Raw genomic sequence first — 17,958 nt, forward strand, 5'->3', positions numbered from 1 at the left:
TTTTCAGTTACTTGAATGTTAAAATGGCCTTGAACTATTTTGAACTACTATATTACTAACAATTCTTCGATTTGACGTTGAAATGACTTTTTACTCCACTTTCAAAAATAAATGAACATACCACATACGATCCCTCTTACTCCGTTGATTACAGTCAGGATTGAAACCAAGGTCATGATTGCGCAACAAAGTTTTTCTTAATGATATAATGAAAACGAATAAATAGATGACGAAATATTCTCCATAAATATCACATCCGTTTTCATCTGTCAACGTCGACATGAACTAGCAGCAGTCTCGTGGAGAAACATTGCCACCGTGTGGTACTGTAGCACATTGTCACCTACACCGACTCCCCGTGGCGTGATGACGTCAAAAGTGGAGTCGAATTCATACGAAACTGTGCTGTCCTTCCCTCTGTTGGAAAGCAAACATCTTTTTATCCCTCCTTCACTCAACAAAGGTGAAGGAAAGCTGCCATAAAAATGCGTGTTGCGGAATAGTCATTCCGGTGACTAAAAAAAGGGGCCGTTTCCACACGGACCCATTTGACTGACGGACGCGCGCAATTTCCTGCAGAAGAAGAAGACACTAGAGCGGCAGGGCTGCTAAGCAAACAACAGATCAGAACTTTTCGGACAGCTTCCAATGTGTGGTCTGGTGAGTTCTGCTCTCCTTTGATTGACTTTGACTAGCCATTGTTAAGTACTTAGTTTTATGCTAAGTTTCAGCTGTTTTACTAGCTTCATACATGTGCTTCTTAAATATTGGCCTCAATCTTCCTGTTAGCGTCGTAGAATGACGAGAGGGGTAAAAAGGTCGTCTTGAAGAGTCAAACTTTATTTACAAAAATACTGAGAACCAAACAGTCGAGAGAGCATGGAGGTCCAAGATGTTTTTATTGCTATCGTTAGCAGCTAGCCACTAGTCGCTAGCGGCTTGCGATAACGTGGCGTCTTCAGCGCGACGACGTAGTGCGTCTTCTCAGCTAGAATCATTTCGCCAGCGGCGTCTACTTTCTTCGGCGGGCGGCGGCTCCCTTCTTGCTGCTGTGCAATGCACAAATAAAGCCACGTTAGCATCTTTGTGATTAACTTGAAACCTATACGCTGCTATTCATAATGTTGGATCCATCTTTTAAAAACAGGTTGATATGAACATGGAGCTTAATGTGCGCCATCATTGTCTCCTCTAGCATGTCATGAAAACGTTTTAGAAGCTATTTTTGCCTTTTGTTTGCAATGATGTAATGTTTCCTCCTGACCAGCGGCGGCGCTGTAGTTACGAGATACTGCCACGCAAAGGCGTTACTTACAACTTGCTGAGCTCCTCCACTCTCTTACGCAGGGTGGTGACCTGACGGGGTGCAAAAACCACATTTGGTGTTATTTGTTGCCTTTTTTATTGAGGGGGCGTGGCTGTTTTGGTGACACTCACCTCGTACTTCTGCTTCTTCAGCCTCTCCATGTGGTCGAACTTCTCCGACTCCAGCTGACACATCCAATCGTACAATTCGTTGATCTTGTCCCTGGAACACAAATGGTGGATCGAGCGTGACAGTAAGCTCACGATATGGACGCCATCATCGTTACGAACGCGGGATGTCTGACTTTAGCTTGTCCTCGTTGAGATGGTCGATGTTGAGTTGCTTGCGCCTGGCAGCCAAAATCTTCTTCTTCTTCTCTCTCTCCGTCTCTTTCTTGCCTCCGCGCTTCTGGTCCGCCTGGCCGAGACAAAAGTCGCACCCGGCCGGGTGAGCGCCGCTGGCCATATTTTGAAGACAAATTCTTGGGATGATGAAGCGTCACACGTACCCTCTGCAGGTGGCTGCCGTAGTTGGATCCCATGTTGGTCAGAGCAGACTTCTTCTTGGCTTCTTCGTCGGCCTTCTTCTTGGCGTCCGCTTCCTCCTTGATGCGACGCTCCTCCTGCACGCAGACAACCGAGAGCGGGCTTGGCATTTTGGTGGTGGTGGTGGGGGGGGGGCGAGGGTATGGAATACGGACCTCACGCCTGGCCTGGCGTTCCTTGTCCTTTTCGGCACGGATCCTCTGTTGCTCAGCCCTCTCGGCGCGACGCTTCTCCTGCGGGAATTTGGGTCACGTGAGCGTGACTTTCTCCAGACCATCTTAACGTTTGGCGCACTCACAATTCTGTCTTTGAGGGCGATGAGCTCCTCCTCCTCCTTCTTGCGGTGCTCAAAGTGGGCATCGATCAGGCCCTGCAGCTCTACCAGGTCTTTGTTCTGACGCTTCTTCTGGATGTCCTGAACGCACCCAAAGCACGGTCAGCGACACTGACTAAAGGCGTATTTCATTTGACAGGTTCCACCAGACCTGCTTGAAAGCGTCATTTTGGCTTTCAGCAAAAACGTGACTCGGCGAGTCTCACCTCTGCCGGCAACTTACGTCAAAGTCGACTTTCTCACCATCGGGGATCTTGGGAGCGCTCATCCTAGAGCGGAACGAGAGCGAGCGTTTGCGTTGGTCGGTGCGCTTTGGCAACGAACCGAAAGGACGGTTCAATCCGTCAGGTGACTTACTTGAACTTTGGCTTCTCCTCTGCAGGGACGCAAATCAAGATGGCAGCGCAGGTTGGGAGGGGCAGGGGACAAGTACATTTAATGCTGTTAGAAGTCAAACGGATTAAATAGTCTCTCAAGCACTCAAATGTTTAATTGGTGATTAGACTTTGAAGGGATAAAGAGCAAACATATTAAAAGTGGATGACGGTGAACCCTCGCAAGAAATGACTGACGCCAAGTAGCGTGATGTCAATGCTAATGCTATTACGTTAGTTTTAAGCTAGCTGGTGCAATTCAACAAAAATGATGTTGAACTCAACTTCAAGAGATTGCAGCAAGCATCATTTGCTTCTCCTGTGTGTAAACAATTCATTAAGATGCCACAAGACGGCGCCAAAACACCCGACGGATTTTTCATGGCTGCCACGTTGGCCCAGTTGTCTTGAGGATAACGGCAAGATTTCAGTCGCGCTTAATCGATTGACTATTGACCATCAAATCAACGGGCAACTGTTTGGAGCCATTACGAGCTGTTTGATAAGAACTCGTTGCCCAGCGAGGGTTCACTGTGTTATTAATGATCCTTCTCTTCAGCTCCAACTAAACGTGTGTGGTTTTTTCTCGTCGGCTTGACCCCCAAACTCGTGGTCTTCTCCGACTACAAGTCAGGCAAGGTCACATGATCACAAGGGTCCTCTCTTTCCCAGCGGCCGGCTTCATGCCATGCAGCTGACGAGCGGGCGGTGGCGAGTCGTTTGCGTCTCTTATTCTTTCACCCTTTTTTGTCCTCCGCTAGCGGTTTTCTGCACGATTGTGCGAAGCTCCAAAGTTGAAATATGAAGAGTTTTATTGTGAAAAGAACGTACCTTCCTCTTCAAAGGCCTCTGCATGCAGCAAGCGTCCAGAATAAAAGCAGAATAGAAAATAAAAGTGTTAGCTTTGGCTCTTGAGTAGAAGTAAAAGTTCCACAAGCAAACTTGAGCTAAAAAGCTAATGCAAAATGATGGCATCCATGTTGTGCTGATGATTGACGGTCAATCATCTTCGTGGCGACTAGTGCTGTTAGCGTGATTAGCGCTACGTTACAGCTAAGGTTGTTAGCATATTAGCTCGCCCAAGGCAAAACAAATCTGAGGTCCGATTGTTTTGTTCGCTTACATGATGAGCTAATCATCCACTTATTTCCTACAAGAAAGACAGCAGCTTTAATTTGAATGGCCACGGTCATTCTCTGCCGTCACATCATCAACAAAATTAAAAACAAACAAAAAAAAAAACAGCAGCTTGAGTTTTGGTTAGGATTTGTTGCCATCAGATCATTAAAAAAAGCTTGAGTTCCAGTGATTGATGTTGTCATCAGATTACCGGAGAAACAAAAGCTTCTTTTGTAAATCAATTTATGTTATCGACAACAATATTTGAATTGTTGAATTGAAACGGTGCCATTTGTGAGCTGTTGCGAAAGCATGTCTTTACCAGGATTCATGTTGATTACCATGATTCACCTTTCAAATAACAAAAACAACAAAACAATTCCAAAGAAATAAAAATGACCCATAAATATTAATGTCCAAGTGAAGTTAGCTCTTTGCCTTTGTCCAGAGGTGAAAGGAAGGTAAGTTAGCATTAGCATGACTGGAGCGCACATTGCAGTGTGCTAAAGGATGATAGGATAGCCCCGCCCCGTCCCTGCCCCGTCCATACCACATACCTTCGGCCTCATCCTCTGCTTCCGATTCAGGTTCTACCTCGGGTTCAGGTTCTACCTCGGGTTCAGGTTCTGCCTGGGATTCAGGTTCTACTTCAGGTTCTGCCTCTGTCTCGGGGGCCGGCTCTAATTCCTCTACTAGCTCTTCCGCTACGGCCACACCACGTGCGGTTAATGGAGGCAAAGAGAAGGAAGGTTAGCTAGCGCTGGTTCTCAAACTTTTTGGGTCCGGGAAGAATTTTTTTTTCTTTTTTTTCCCCCAGGGCTCCTTTACGTTCCTAACACCAGTTCAAAAATAATCACCTTTATAAGACCAATGATGTGTTTTTGAAATCGAAATATCTTACAAAAAAAGCAAGTTGTACTTTTTCCAAGATTCGGACTTGACATATAAGTGACTAGTGCAGACTGGAGGCAGCTCTGTCAGATTTGTGTGATGATGTCACACCCATCTGAATGGAGGGGTCATGTCTTTGCCGTGATAATGTCAGGGCGCCGGCCGAGCCCAGTTTGAGAACCAATAGCAAGTTTAGGGGAGGAACAGTAAGTGCGGAGGAGCCCCGCAGGCTGTAAGAGGTGTTGCAAGACGGCGTCCGAGTGCCGCTCATGCTCCGACGGGGTTAATTCATCGTGACGTAAAAGCAAGACGTCAGCGCGAGTTAGTGGGAGGGGCTTACCATCGTACTCTTCATGGCGGTCCGAGAAAGAAAAGGAGCAGAAGGACATTTACAAAAAAGATCCCACGGGTACCCGCAGTGGAACTACGCGGGTACACCGGCGGGATCCATGCCAGCCGTCATGCCGAAACGGCGCCAGTGACAACGCACACAGACACGCGACTGAGGACCATTGTGATGATGACAATGATGATGATGATGATGCTGGTGGTGGCGGGGAGGAAGAAAGGAGCCCTTGATGATGGATACTACTTACCCTCTGTCTGATCGCTGGGGGCACAAGAAGACACAAGATCAGAACACAAAAAGGGACGGTAAAAAACACAGCACGGGAGCAGAAGACAGAGGACAGAAAAGACAACACAAAATGTGACTAAAAGGAGCAAACAGAAACAACAAATTTACAAATAGAAGATGACCAAAAAGGAACTTACTACTCTTCGTTGTCGGACATGTTGAACGTGGACGTTTCACCCTGCGAATCAAAAAGTTGACATCACATATTCAAACTCACTCAATCGCATTTATTATGGCGTGTAATTCACATACAAAGCCCAAGACGTCTTGGCGTTAGTTACTGCGACGTAGCAACGAGCTGGCTTTATTTAAAGCTCAGCTTCAAAATAACTGAAAGCAGCCCCGCCCCCTCCACACACACACACATTTAACACCCCCCCCCCCTCCTGCCCGCCCAAACCAAAAGCAGTAAAAAATGTGCAAGCCTTCAGCAGGTATCAAATGGCAGAAGTTTCAAGTTTGCAAAAATTGTCAACGCTTTAAAATTAGACCCAGCGCACTAAACTCCGCCCACAGCGACAACAACAACCGATGCTTTGGCCTATCATACAGTAACATCAGATCAGATCAGATCCTGATTAGTCGTTATCCAATATAACCCAACTTGTTGATTTGCGTCGTATCTTGGTGAGCAAAATGGCCCGTGAGCGTAATATTCCAATCTGTAATATCACATGTGCTTAGCCTGCCTAGCAATAGTTTGCCCAATCAACCGGGAGACCAGCACAGAAAGATGTCAATACGATATGTACGCGTGATTTTCAACATTATGCGCTGCGGTGCTCGTGATTAGCCTTAGCGTGATAAGCATGCCCGGCCGGCAACACTTGATCCAACAGGACGAGCATCGCGGTCCCAATGGAAGCATGGATGCTACGTGTGAGTGATGGAGTGAAGAGTTGATCCAATGAGCAGAGGAGCTTAGGCACACATTATTCCCATTATCGCCTTCCGCCATCTATTTTGAGTCGCAGCTGTGCGCCGCCCGGCCGCCCGGCTCAGGTTTCCCGGAATGCCGCGAAGGGATTTGTTTCCTTCCTTGGAGGAGGTTTGCCGTCCTTCCACCTGCCGTCTCCTTATGCGGCCGTCCGCTGGCTTCCTTCAATCACGCACGCACGTACGCACGCACGTCCTGTCCCGACCGATCCTCGCTGACTTCACCTTTCAGAAGAAACCTCAGATCCCCCAACGCCGTCGACGGGAACGCCTTGACGCTAACGCCTTGATGCTAACTCGTCGCATCTGAAGAATTGTTGCCGTTCCTTCTCGCCGCTAGTGTTGATCCCGCCGCCATGTGGCCGCGCGCCACGCCCATTTGCAGCTTGACTGCGATGCGGAACCCGGGAAGATGACACCGTCTGAACCGTCGCGACCATCTGCTGTTGATCTCTCAAGAAGCAAACAAACGCTTTGACTGTGCCAGCACACATTAGAAGGCCTCGGCGCTGGAGGTTCTGCTAGAACATCTTCATTGACTGACACCTTGCAAACAATCCAAGGCATAACACAACATCAAAGACAACACAGGAAGTTGAAGACCAGTCAAAGGCAAGCGTCGAAGTTCTACCAGAACTCACCCTAACATGGGAGGTTCTTTGAGAACCTCCAAATCTGCAAAAAGTCAGCATCAGTTTTTGAAATGGCCAGTGATGAATGTCAAAGGCCACTGGAAATGATGTCATAATTCCTCATCAATGGTATTGATCCAACACGGATCATAATGATCATCAGTGGATAGCAAAGCGATCTGCAGCCGTGTGGTCTGTTTACATTCTCGGTTGGACGGCATTCCTGGGAAATTATAATGTCCTGTCACTGCTGAGCTATTTTGAACAGGCCAGCGGGCGGCCATGTTGGCCACCAGCAGGCGGCCATGTTGGCCAATCGCTGCTCCAAAGGTGACAACACAAAGCAGAAGATCAAAATCAACAGTATGGAGGGAGCCACGACAGCTCCCGCAGAACCAACATGCTGCTAGAACCTCCCACTGAATGTGAGCGACAGCTGTTCTGTTGACAACATGGGCCTGACCCGCTCTGGCTTACTTTTAACGCATTTGGACCGGAGGCAGAACTTAATGAATAAGGCATCCTTGAAGACCAATACAAAAGATTTTTGGACCACTGAGGAGCTCTTTGGGCACGCTGGTTTGGAATTGTTGGACCAAAGGAACCTGGATTAGGATTGGGATTTGGACTTTCTTACCTGAGCTAAGCAGAAGAAAAGAAGGAAGAAGTGTGAAGCGTGGAGGTCCCCGCTGGCGCAGAGCGGCTGTCAGGTTCTGCAAACTTGCCGCGCTGATTTTGTTCTGCTGTTATAGTGACACTCGATCCGTCGCGCCTTCTCATTGGTCCGAAGGGCGGGCCGGGGAGGGCCCCGTTGGCGGTGGGCCCGTCTCGGCGGCGCGACCACTCCTTCCTTCTCCCGGTCCTCAATAAGGAGATGCCAGCGCTCGGGCGGGGAGGAGGAGACGCCGGCCGCCAGCTCAAGTTTGGCCAAGCCCCAGATCACCGGTACCCGTGTCTTCGGGCTATTCCGGGAACACGGCATGAGGCAAGCACATTTCACTATGAGCAAGAAGAAGGAGAAGTTCATGCTCCAACAGCTGCTCCCTCAATGTTCCGGTCTTTTGGTCTTCTTCTCTGTGTCGTCTTCCTAATGTTCTCCTCACAACCTTCTGCAATCTTTCAATGTTCTTGAAGATTCTCCCCTGAAGTTTCTCCTCACAGCATCGTTGGACCTTCTCGATCTTCTCATCACAATAAACTAAATCTACCTCTTAATTGATGGATGCCGGGATGTTTCTTGGTGTGTGATGTGGCTTTGCGAGTCCCGTCCTGACGGAGCTGGCATCTTCCAGTAGGGGGTGCTGCAGTAACATTTCACTTCCACTCAGCGAAGCCCTCACCAACTCCCAGCAACGTCACAGTCTCCCTCCCAATCACGCAGAAAAGTCGAGACCAGATGAAATGTGACCCAACAGCGCACGTAACGGAACCTCGTGTAACTTAACACACAACCTCATACATACTGGAAGATGAAATCGCATCTTCGCTCGTCACAAATTGCCAGGTGAGATAACATTATGCAACACAGGGGTCTTCAGTCCTCGGGGTTTGCTGTTCAGCAAGGTGTGTAGAAGCTGGACCAGGATGGAAGACCCCTGACGTAACACAAGTGTGACTTAACGTGTCCCGACGTAACCCGTGCTGCACATTCTGTAGATGCGTCATGTGTGCGACAATCAACGTCACATCGCTATAATGATTCTGGAGTATCAAAGTGGAGCTGTGGGCCTTCTCCTGGGAAGGGAGGGAGGGAGGGAGGAGGTGAAACTTAAGGTTTAGATTTGCGCCCCGCTCGGCCGCTGCTGTCACTCCGTTTATTTTGGGACTGTCATGGCGAGCGGTCCTTGCGTTCGGAGGCAAAGGGGGTGGGGGTCGAGTGGGGCGCAAACGGCAAGCAGCCGCTTTGACAGTCCGGGCTGCGACAAGCAGGCAGCACCCGGACCGACGGCCGCCACCCAGCACCGCTGCATCAGGTAAATGCGACTTTTCTGCTCTGGCTGGGCCGTGCTGGGACCACCTCGTTCGTCCTTGCTGCTCTTTGAGGGGGGGTGGGGAATTTGAAAACTTCCTGGCTGCACTTGTCTTGCTTCAAGGGGACCCTACCTGCTGCACACAAGCCACCCCTCGCAAGCCAGTAAGAAAATGGTGGTGGTGGTGGGGGAGATGCTGTCTTTTTGGGTCCATTTAGGTGATTGTGGACCATGACAACTTTTTATGACACGGCTATTATTACTCTTTCCACTTTAGACGCCAACCTTCCAGTGCCTTAAAAGGAGGGGGGTCAGGTGGGGGCTTTTAACTGGGGGGTAGCTCACTGGCCTACATTTCTCCAAGTAGTGGCAGCTGATTCTTTACAGTGTTCAACTCTTTGATTATTTTCAATTATTCTCAGTTCCTCATTTTGATTGGCTGGAGCAAAATATAATCAGCGAATTTGACAAAAAGAAACAGAATTAGATTTTATTCCCGTACAGCTTTACAGTGTATCACTTTTTATCACCCACAAATTGAAAACATGGCTTTTTAAGCTGGCAAATGTACAACTTTATTCTTGAAAAAATGCCTTTCAAAGAAGCAAAATAGTTGTAGTAGAAAAAAAACAATTAACGGACTTACAAAAGGGCGCTACAGACTCGTACAACAGCAACAAAAGGCCTCAATGACTGCAAGGTGACCTCAGCAGCAAACAGGAAGTGATGGCGCACGGCGGCAACAAAGACGTACACAACATGTCACAAGTGCAGCTGATGGTTAACAACTGAAGTGAAGTCTTGGCTTAGCCTTGGTTCCGTGTGAATCTTGCTCCAAGCGGAAGACCGCATCAGGAATCGCACAAATCTGGAAGAAAACCAAAATCAAATGACAAATTTCTTGTGGTTTGTTCTTCAGGAGCTCAAGGCGCTCATGGCGGTCGCTTACAGCGCGGCCATCCCGCCCGGATTCTTTTCCGTCCAGTACCCGCCCCCCTTGCTCCCCAAGCCCGGGAAAGACAATGCCCGTCTCCAGAAGCTTCTGAAGCGCAGCGCCAAAAAGAAGACCTGCCCGCAGGCGTCGCAGGCGGCCGGCCCTTTCCGCTCCAGCCTCTCCCCGGTCAACGAAGCCAGCCCGGACCTTGAGCGCAGCGAACGCTCCACGCCGCCCAAAACTCCAGAGGCGCCCTACGCCTTCTACGCCAGCCATCAGTCAAATCGTTTCGCTGCCCGGCCACTTTACCAGCATGTGGCGTCGCCCTACCCGCAACGGACGGCCTTCTCTCGAGCCGCCAGGTTCTCGCCTCGGCCGCAATACCCGCGAGACGGCGCCGGCGCTGCACCGCTCACTCCGACGGTGCCCGTCCAGCCCATTCCCTCCGCTGCCCCTCCTTCAGAGTTGAAACCCCCAGATTCGAGTCTTTTCCCAAAAACTCCCAGGCTAGCCGTAGCGCCGCCAACCAAGCCCAAACCAGCCAGCCCCAATCCGACCTGGTACCCGGCGGAAGGAGCTCAGGCTGTGATCCGCCCGCTGACGGTGCTAACTCAGTTCGTCAAGCCCAAAAGTCCCCGTCCGACATTCAAAGCCACGGAACCTTCCAAATCTCCCAAGTCTATGTTTGAGGTCCCCCAAATCCGCCTGTACACGGCCAGCACGTCCTACTACGAGACATCCAGGACGCCGCCCGTGTACGACACGATCGCCCTCACCGCCATCGGGAGCACCGTCACCACTGACAGCAACCAAGAAGCCAGCCTCGCGTGGCAACGGTCCGTAAGCCCCGATCTTTTGGTCAACGCCGTACCGCAAGCCAAAATACCAAACGCGGCCGTGAGGAGAGAAACGGCCAAAGTCGAGATAGACGCGGCGGCGGCTCCGAGCATCGAGATCAGGAGAGCCACGCCCACATCTGAAACCAGAGCCAAAACACCCACCCGGGAAATGCAATCACCGAGGTGCCTCACGGAGCGTCCGAGAACCCCGGCAAAGCGTGCCGCCACCCCCGTCTTTGAGGTTTCCAGACCCAACCCTCTCTTGTTTGCAGTGTCACCCATGATGATGGAGTCAGAGAGGTCCAAAACCCCCCAAATGAGAGCCAAGACTCCCGAGATCTACGCATCTGCCACGGATCCGCACGGAGAGGCCCAGGCCAGCTTTCCACAGACCATGACAAAGTCCAAATCCGAATCCGATCTGACCAGGAGAACTCCCACAGCTGAGTTAACATCTGCAGTGACAACCGTTGGGTATCAGAGGCCCGTAACTCCAACCTACGAGGGCTCCCGCCTGCTGATCTCGTCTCCGGCTTTTAAAAGACCAAGAACGCCCACGTATGGAACGTCGCCGCACAGTGGAGCCTTCCAGAGATCAAAGACCCCGACTCTAGTCGGGCCCAAATCAAAGTCGGCCTATCGCGGACTGATGCCCGGGGAGTACGCCGCTTACGGAGGAATCCAAACGCACACACCAGCCTTTGGGCTTACAGGAGCTCAGGATGCAAGCCACGAGGAGGCCGCAGCCACCCAACGTAAAACACCAAACCGAGAACTGATAGAAGCCAAAGAACCCCCTAAGGTAGAGGTCTCTGCCCCCCCAACAACTCCCATGATTGTTGTTTCCCAGACACCCAAAACCTCAGCAGTGACACCAAAACCAGAGGCAAGGATGATTCCTCCACCGCTCCCAGAGAACCAAGAGCAGATCCAGAAAACAGCAAACATCACACCGCCAACCTCAGACAACAGAACTCCTGTCCACCCCAAGATGGACATGCCAAAACCTCAGATAGCCAAACAAGCTCCTCCCACTCCTGAGAAAGACCCTCTGAAGGCAGTCAGGAAGCTTCTTGGCAAAGACAAAGTCCTGCCCTCCAAACATCAAGATCAGGCAAAGGTTGAAGAGTCGGTGAAGGTCTCTGAGGTCGAGAAGGTCAAAGCAACATCCTCCCAAAGTCAAGATAAGGACAACAAGGTTGGAGATGACAAGAAAGCTGACGAGTCGTCTCAAACCACCCAGAAGCCAAAGGCATTGAAATCCAAACTGAGCGGCTGGTCTAGACTTAAGAAGCACATGGTGGTGGAGCAGGAGGAGCCGTCGTTTCCGCAGAACCAGGGAGTGGACCAGGACCAGAGCCAGGGGGTCCACACCGCTGGGGCCACACCACCTACTGCCACCAAGATGTGGGATGCCGTGCTCTTCCAGATGTTCTCCAGCAAGGAGAACATCATGCACCAGATCGAGCTGAAAAAGAAGGAAGAGCAGCAGACGACGGAGGAGAAGAAAGACGACGAAAAGACCCAGGCCAAGGAAATCCCGTCCTTTGCTCACCGGCTGCCCATCTTGCTCTTCCGCCCCAAGTTTGACGCCAAGAAGCTGAAGGAGGCAGCGTCCCGACCCCTCACCAAGTTCTCCACCGTCTTTGAGATGGGTCTGATCACACGCAAGGCCAAAGACGACGAACCAAAAGACTTTAACAGAACCGCCAGAGGCTTCAGCTCTTAGGGAAGCCAGAAGGGAGGGCCACAGCGTATGGAAAGTGCTGCTGCCGCTGCTGCATCAGAAGCGCCAGGCCTCAAGTAGTGGCCGAGTCCTGGCCGGCGGCTCTGCTTGTTTGGACTTAACCTTTGTCTCGCCATTAAAAAGCTTTGAGGTTTGAACAAGGCTCCCGTTTGTTCCAAATGTTCCTTTGGTGAGATGTTCACCACGGTGCTACTCGTCTCCGCAAGTTTGATGCTTTCATTTCGATGTCGTTAAAGAGAGAACGGTAACGTTGACTTGCTTTGTTGTGCTTCGTTCGGCTGAATCGATTCGAGAAGGTGAGCGTTTGTGGCAAAGGTGCGTTAAGAAACTCGAAGGTCGCTTGAAAAGATGAACCGTTAAAAAGTCCGATGAACTGGGATGAATGTTCTCGCCCTGCATGTTTTTTTTTTGTTTTTTTTTGGGGTGTGTGCGCTTGTCTTAGATTTTTTAAAAATCCAAATCTGGATTTACAACTTCACTTCCTAAGGGACACCAAAATAAAGCAATCAGGCAAAATGTTGTCAATTTTGTGTATTCCTTCATAAGTGCCACATCTGGGATTTGGACTAGCTTTAGGGATTTCAAAAGGGTGTGACTTCTCTCACCAGACTTTCCGTTGGTGACGTGGTCCCGGTCCACGGAGATCTTCTCGTACTTGCCGTGGCCCGTCACCACAAAGGTGTACTTCTTACTCGCTGCTGCCGAGCCCTGACGACAACACGCGGAAGAAGCGCAATAAGAACGCGCACTTTAGCGTGTTAGCATTAGCCGGTGTTACCTTGATATTTGCGGTGGACCTCCCTGATGAATCTCCAATCACCTCCCACATGTTCTTCTTCTGCATTACATCTCCACTCTTGACATCCTGACAAGACGCAGTTGTCAGTTAGCGCTTCGCATTAGCGCAACTTTTGTCGACTTTGTTACGACGTGTCGCTCACCGCCGCTCGGCTCTGCAGAGTTCGGCCGCCGTCCGCTTGGCCCTTTACCCACTGGCCGACCAAGTGGGTCACGGCCACCTTGAAGCCGTCAGTGATTGGTCGATACAATTGTTGCCATATTGTGAGTTGAAAAGGCCGGTCGGTGGGTGCGCGTGCTTAGGGAGGCCTCGGGCCTGGCTTACCTGACAGGAAGTTGTCTTGGGGGTCCCGCTGCTCCGCGCCTCAAACAAGTTCTTCTTGGAGGTGACGGCCTCCAGAGAGTTGGGAAGGTCCACCAGCGGGGCCTTGGAGCCTCGCGCTTCCTGAGAGTTCTGGACAGAAAGGGGCGTACTCATCAAGTTTCTTTAAGCCTTGGATGCACTCTTCCTGAAAGATGGAAGATCTGTGGTCCCTTCTCCAGGGTTCTCATTTTTCCCCTGGTAGGGTTTTCCTTGCCCTTTTGGGAGCTTAAGATCAGGGGATGCTTTGAGAAGAATTGTCAATTGTTTGTCTATGTGAAGCCCTTTGAGACTGCTTGTGATTTAGGGCTATACCAATAAACTTGACTTGACTTCCTTAAGTCGAGCCATATTAGAATCAATGTAAACACATGAATGGATATTATATCTAGGAGCATTCATTTTTTTACCCATCTAAGGGTTCAAACTAGAGTCAGGGTTTCAAATTAGGGTTGAAAGCTAGGGTTAGCGTTTTCAACTTCTTGAATGGAGCTCAACTTTGACCTGATGGCCCAGCCATTTGCGGACTTGCGTTTGCGTACCTCCACAGCGTGCGCATACTGCTCCTTCTTGTCGTCGATGTTGTTGACGAGGACGGGCGCCGGCGTCTTTTTGAAACTGTTACTGACCAACCCGAGACAACAACAAAGAGGAATGAGGACCTTGTTGTAGCGACCCAAAATGTCTTCCATTTACCTTTTCTTGAGCGAGCGGCTGAGGGACTCGGTCCGCTCTGTGATCTGGAAGTGACAAGACGAGACAGACACGCTTACATCATGATTTGTGGACAAATGCATTGATATGGCAGGCCACCGTTTACTTTGTGTGTAGGCGTCTTGACGGGACTGAAGACCTGGTCGGCGTCGCCACCGCTCAACAATTTCATCCTCTGGGCGGCATCCGTCCGCCTCCTCGCCATCTCCTCCTTCATGCGGCCCCGCTCCTCCTGTCAATGGCATCCAAAGCCATTTGTCAGCCAAATCAGCAAGGTAGCCGTCCGTCCATCCCGATGTCTCAATGTCCAAGACGCGTCTCGCTCACCTCCTCCTTGGCGAGGCGCTGCCGTTGCTCGTCTTGCCGTCGTCGTTCCTCCTGGCTTCGCAGACGGCTCCTCTGCTCTTTCCTCCTGGCCAGCTCCTCCAGCTCCTGCTCGGCTCGGGCGTGTCGTCGCTTCAGCTCCTCCAGCTCCTGGCTCTCCTTCTCCTGGAGGCCCAGCCGGATCTTCTCCAGGCGACGCTCCGCCTCCAAGACGGCGTCCGCCTGGCCGTTCCTAACACATCGTACGGCAATGAACTCACGTGCTAATGCTGTCGCACGCTAGCGTGTACCTGCTCTTCGATTGGTTGCTGGATAGTGATGTCACTTCCTGTTCGGAATCTTCGAGAAGGAAAGCTTTGGATGTGGATGACACCTGGATGCAAAACGTGAGCCGCGCAATCAGAATTTGGACATGAATTGACAATGCCGGTGGGACAAATTGGCCGCTCACCTGACTGGCGTCCGTCTCCAGCCTCGACTCACCGTCGTCATCTTCCGCTTCGCACCGGACGCCAGTAGATGAAGAAGACGACGACGACGTGCTGTCTTTCGGCTCCGACCTGTAAGCGGCGCCGTCGCGCTCCTCCTCGTCCCGTCCGACTTCCCGCTGATGTCTTCTCTGCTGTCTGCGCTGCGTCCAATCGCTGAAGCCTTCGTCCTCCTCCACCGACGGTGAGCCGCCGGGCTTTGGCGCGCCGTCCAATCTGGAGGAAGAAGAAGTGACGTCGTGAGCGGAATGGGCGCTGACAAGTCAATCATTTCGAGAGATTGATGATGACAAAGCCCGGACTGGTCGCCCGGGTGACCGACGAGCGACGACTCGGCAGACGCCACGTCATCCGTATTCTTTGGGAGTTGTGTCACGTCAGCTGCCGCGTATGCTTGCGTGCGAAGATGACTTACACGTGGAGGTTGGCGGCGGCGGCGGCGTACTCCGCGTCACCGTTCCTGTGACACGACTGCTCTCGGGCACGTCTCCTGCGTTCGCGTTCCACTTCCTCGGCGTCCTCCACGCTCCTCTGCGCTGTCAACCTGCCGCACAGCAGCAGCATCATCATCGTCTTGATCGAACTTTCGATGCCTTTCTGTGACTCTTCCAGTCTCGCCAACACAAAAGAAAGGCGCCCGAAATGCAGAGAAAAAAAAAAAAAAGGGGTTACCACCTGCTCGTTGTGTCTACGACGTGTCAGCGCTCGTTTGTGTCTCGGCGGACGTGAAAAGACGTCACCGGTGAGAAAAGCGAGAAGAGTCCTCAAAGACGTGTTGTCATCGGATGCAACGTCGATGACGACGATGAAAATAATAATTACAGGCCGATGATGTCATAACAAGTCCAGACTTGTCAGCGAGCATTTGTCATGTTTTGAGTGCTCCATGCAAACATTCCAATCAGCTACAAAGACGGACGGCCACCTCCAAAAAAAAAAACCGCCACTGAACTTTTAAAAGCAAGCACACACCTTGGGTGGGGGAGGGCTTACAACTCAATCCCTTGTCAATCAATCTGATAACAAAAAATAACATTCCTCAGCCGCTTATCTGTGTGTGTGTGTGCATGTGGCTCAGAGGGGGGTCATAGGTCGCAGTCTGTTTACAGCTGTTCTGCTTCCTGAACGATGACATCATCCTTGCGCTGAGATAAACACACACACACTCACTGGCATTTCTTTCACAATAAAAGCAGTCTGATGAAAGATTCCAGCAACATTCCTTTGGCATGACATCAAGCTTCCTAGTTGGGAATGACATCATCACAAGGAGCCATGGCAGCGTTTGACCATCAATGGCTGAGTGCTCCCTGGCCCCGCCTCCTGCATTTATGACCCAGGCGTGACTCGCAAGTTGACGCCGTGCTCAGTGATGACATCACTGACGCACCGTTTGCTGTCTTGATGACGCGGCGCTCGGTGATGACATCACACAAAGCTGCCAGCTCAACTTCATGTTTGTGTTTTTTCTTTTTTTTTTCATTATTTTCTTTTTTCTTTTTTTCTGAATTTTTTTTTTTTCCCATTTGTTTTCATTTTGATGACACGGCGGTCAGTGATGACAATTATGGAATTTTTATAGAAAAACGATATCCATCATATTTCGAGGCACTGAGTCTCAAAACCGTGGCGACGCTTCCCGTCCAGTTCCGGATGTCAACATGTTGTTTGTTATCCGCATCCCAAATCCCCGAAACCCTAAAACCTTTGTGACCCACAAAAATCTGCCAATAATCCCAGCAACGCCACAAATATTAATCAACTTCCAGAAAACATTGACGGATCCCACACAACAGATTCGGCTTTGGAGAATTTTTTTTTTTGATGCATATATTGTGTGTGCGTGCAAAGAGCAACATCATGCTGTCAATGAGTTCAAAAGAGCTTTGGAGGCCACAAGTCATCATCACCATGACGATGATGACGGACAGTGGCCACAGGCTCCTTTTGGAACTGACCTGATGAGGTTCTGCAGACTTTGTTTGCTGGAGTTTCTCCTCAGCAGCGCCTTGGACATCTTCAGGCTTCTTCTTGGTGCTCTGCTGGAGTTCTTCAACGTGGTCCTGAGCTGCCGCCGTTCCTTTCTCTTAGGACCTTCACGCTGTTGGCTCTTTTGTTGCCACTCGCTCGCTCGCTCACTCTGTTCCCTCCCCTGCGTGGCGTGTCGGGAATGTCGGGGGTGGGACGGGGTGTGTGTGTGTGTGGGGGGGGGGGGGGGGGGGGGGCGAGGGCAGGCAGGGTTTAGTCATCACCCCCAACGCAATCCCCCGTCTGTTGTCCTACATGTGGTTTCCATTGAGAAGAGCTCAGCATCCATCCTTCTGGGTGAAAGATGATCCCCCAAAGTCCTGGTGCCCAAACGACACCCCGACATCTGCAAGTGAAAACAGACCAGGAGAGAGAAACCTTGTTGGGGTTGTTTTTTTCCTCCTCATCTGCTTTAGTGTCGCTATTTCATGTTTGTTAACACCTCAACAGTCTTTCACCCATTTCTGTGGAAATAGATATCAAATGAAAGTTAGTTAACAAATTGAGGAAGATGTAAATAAATAATGAGTAAATAAAATGGCTTTATTTAAGCAAAATATTTGGTTTTAGCCACAAAAACGAATGATATGCATTTTAAAGGGCACTTTTAATTGAAGAATGAAAGCAACTTTTTGGTGGTCGAGCAAGTCGCCTGTCGCTCGCTCGCTCGCTCGCTCGCCTTTCGTGTCCCGACTCGTATATGGTGTGTGAGTAAGCCAGCGACCCGTCAACCCCCCCGAACGCTGACGTCGGCGCCTCTCACGCACCAAAGAAAACTTTTACAGGTCAGCAAACGCAAGAAGACCCAAAACAAAAACGACCATCAAAGGAAAGAAATTCCAAAAAATGCTCAAAAATCACATTTGGGGTGGAACATCGCTGAAATAGACATTGAGAAAAGTTGGCAAAAAAAAGTTTCTCCCCTCCACCATCGCCTCGAATCTTGTGTGGTAGTGTTGGCTCGTGAGTGAACGATTCGTT

At 50.5% G+C, this 17,958-nt stretch overlaps 3 protein-coding genes across 5 annotated transcripts; 1 reads left to right on the top strand and 2 right to left on the bottom strand.

The window, feature by feature from the left end:
- The first annotated feature begins 285 nt into the window (after window positions 1–285).
- prr33 (proline rich 33) lies at window positions 286–12,789 on the top strand. Of its 2 annotated transcripts, none has more exons than XM_088377885.1 (2): window positions 286–660; window positions 9,664–12,789. In XM_088377885.1, exons 1-2 carry the CDS (start codon window positions 649–651, stop codon window positions 12,244–12,246), a joined length of 2,595 nt encoding a protein of 864 aa, XP_088234011.1. In that variant the 5' UTR covers window positions 286–648; the 3' UTR covers window positions 12,247–12,789. The 2 variants fall into 2 exon arrangements, with proteins under 2 accessions (XP_088234011.1, XP_088234012.1); XM_088377886.1 differs by lacking the exon at window positions 286–660 and adding an exon at window positions 8,593–8,747.
- LOC148397141 (troponin T, fast skeletal muscle isoforms-like) lies at window positions 820–7,549 on the bottom strand. 2 transcript variants are annotated; one of them, XM_088377889.1, is made up of 12 exons: window positions 7,412–7,549; window positions 5,344–5,384; window positions 5,166–5,179; window positions 2,543–2,561; window positions 2,409–2,454; window positions 2,150–2,266; window positions 2,007–2,084; window positions 1,815–1,928; window positions 1,611–1,723; window positions 1,438–1,528; window positions 1,316–1,356; window positions 820–1,049 (listed from the first exon to the last, which is right to left on the bottom strand). In XM_088377889.1, exons 2-12 carry the CDS (start codon window positions 5,361–5,363, stop codon window positions 1,013–1,015), a joined length of 690 nt encoding a protein of 229 aa, XP_088234015.1. In that variant the 5' UTR covers window positions 5,364–5,384; window positions 7,412–7,549; the 3' UTR covers window positions 820–1,012. The 2 variants fall into 2 exon arrangements, with proteins under 2 accessions (XP_088234015.1, XP_088234016.1); XM_088377890.1 differs by lacking the exons at window positions 5,166–5,179; window positions 5,344–5,384; window positions 7,412–7,549 and adding an exon at window positions 3,391–3,598.
- lsp1a (lymphocyte specific protein 1 a) lies at window positions 9,226–17,091 on the bottom strand. Its single transcript, XM_088377887.1, has 13 exons — window positions 16,908–17,091; window positions 15,365–15,493; window positions 14,913–15,165; window positions 14,752–14,834; window positions 14,465–14,693; window positions 14,244–14,369; window positions 14,120–14,163; window positions 13,966–14,047; window positions 13,388–13,516; window positions 13,206–13,283; window positions 13,043–13,129; window positions 12,870–12,972; window positions 9,226–9,612 (listed from the first exon to the last, which is right to left on the bottom strand). The coding sequence occupies exons 1-13, from the start codon at window positions 16,964–16,966 to the stop codon at window positions 9,596–9,598; spliced, it is 1,419 nt and encodes a 472-aa protein (XP_088234013.1). The 5' UTR covers window positions 16,967–17,091; the 3' UTR covers window positions 9,226–9,595.
- Between the last annotated feature and the right edge of the window lie 867 nt (window positions 17,092–17,958).

This window comes from Syngnathus floridae, chromosome 6, assembly GCF_059516105.1.
Source record: "Syngnathus floridae isolate MCC-2025c chromosome 6, RoL_Sflo_1.0, whole genome shotgun sequence".
Taxonomy (NCBI): Eukaryota; Metazoa; Chordata; class Actinopteri; order Syngnathiformes; family Syngnathidae; genus Syngnathus; species Syngnathus floridae.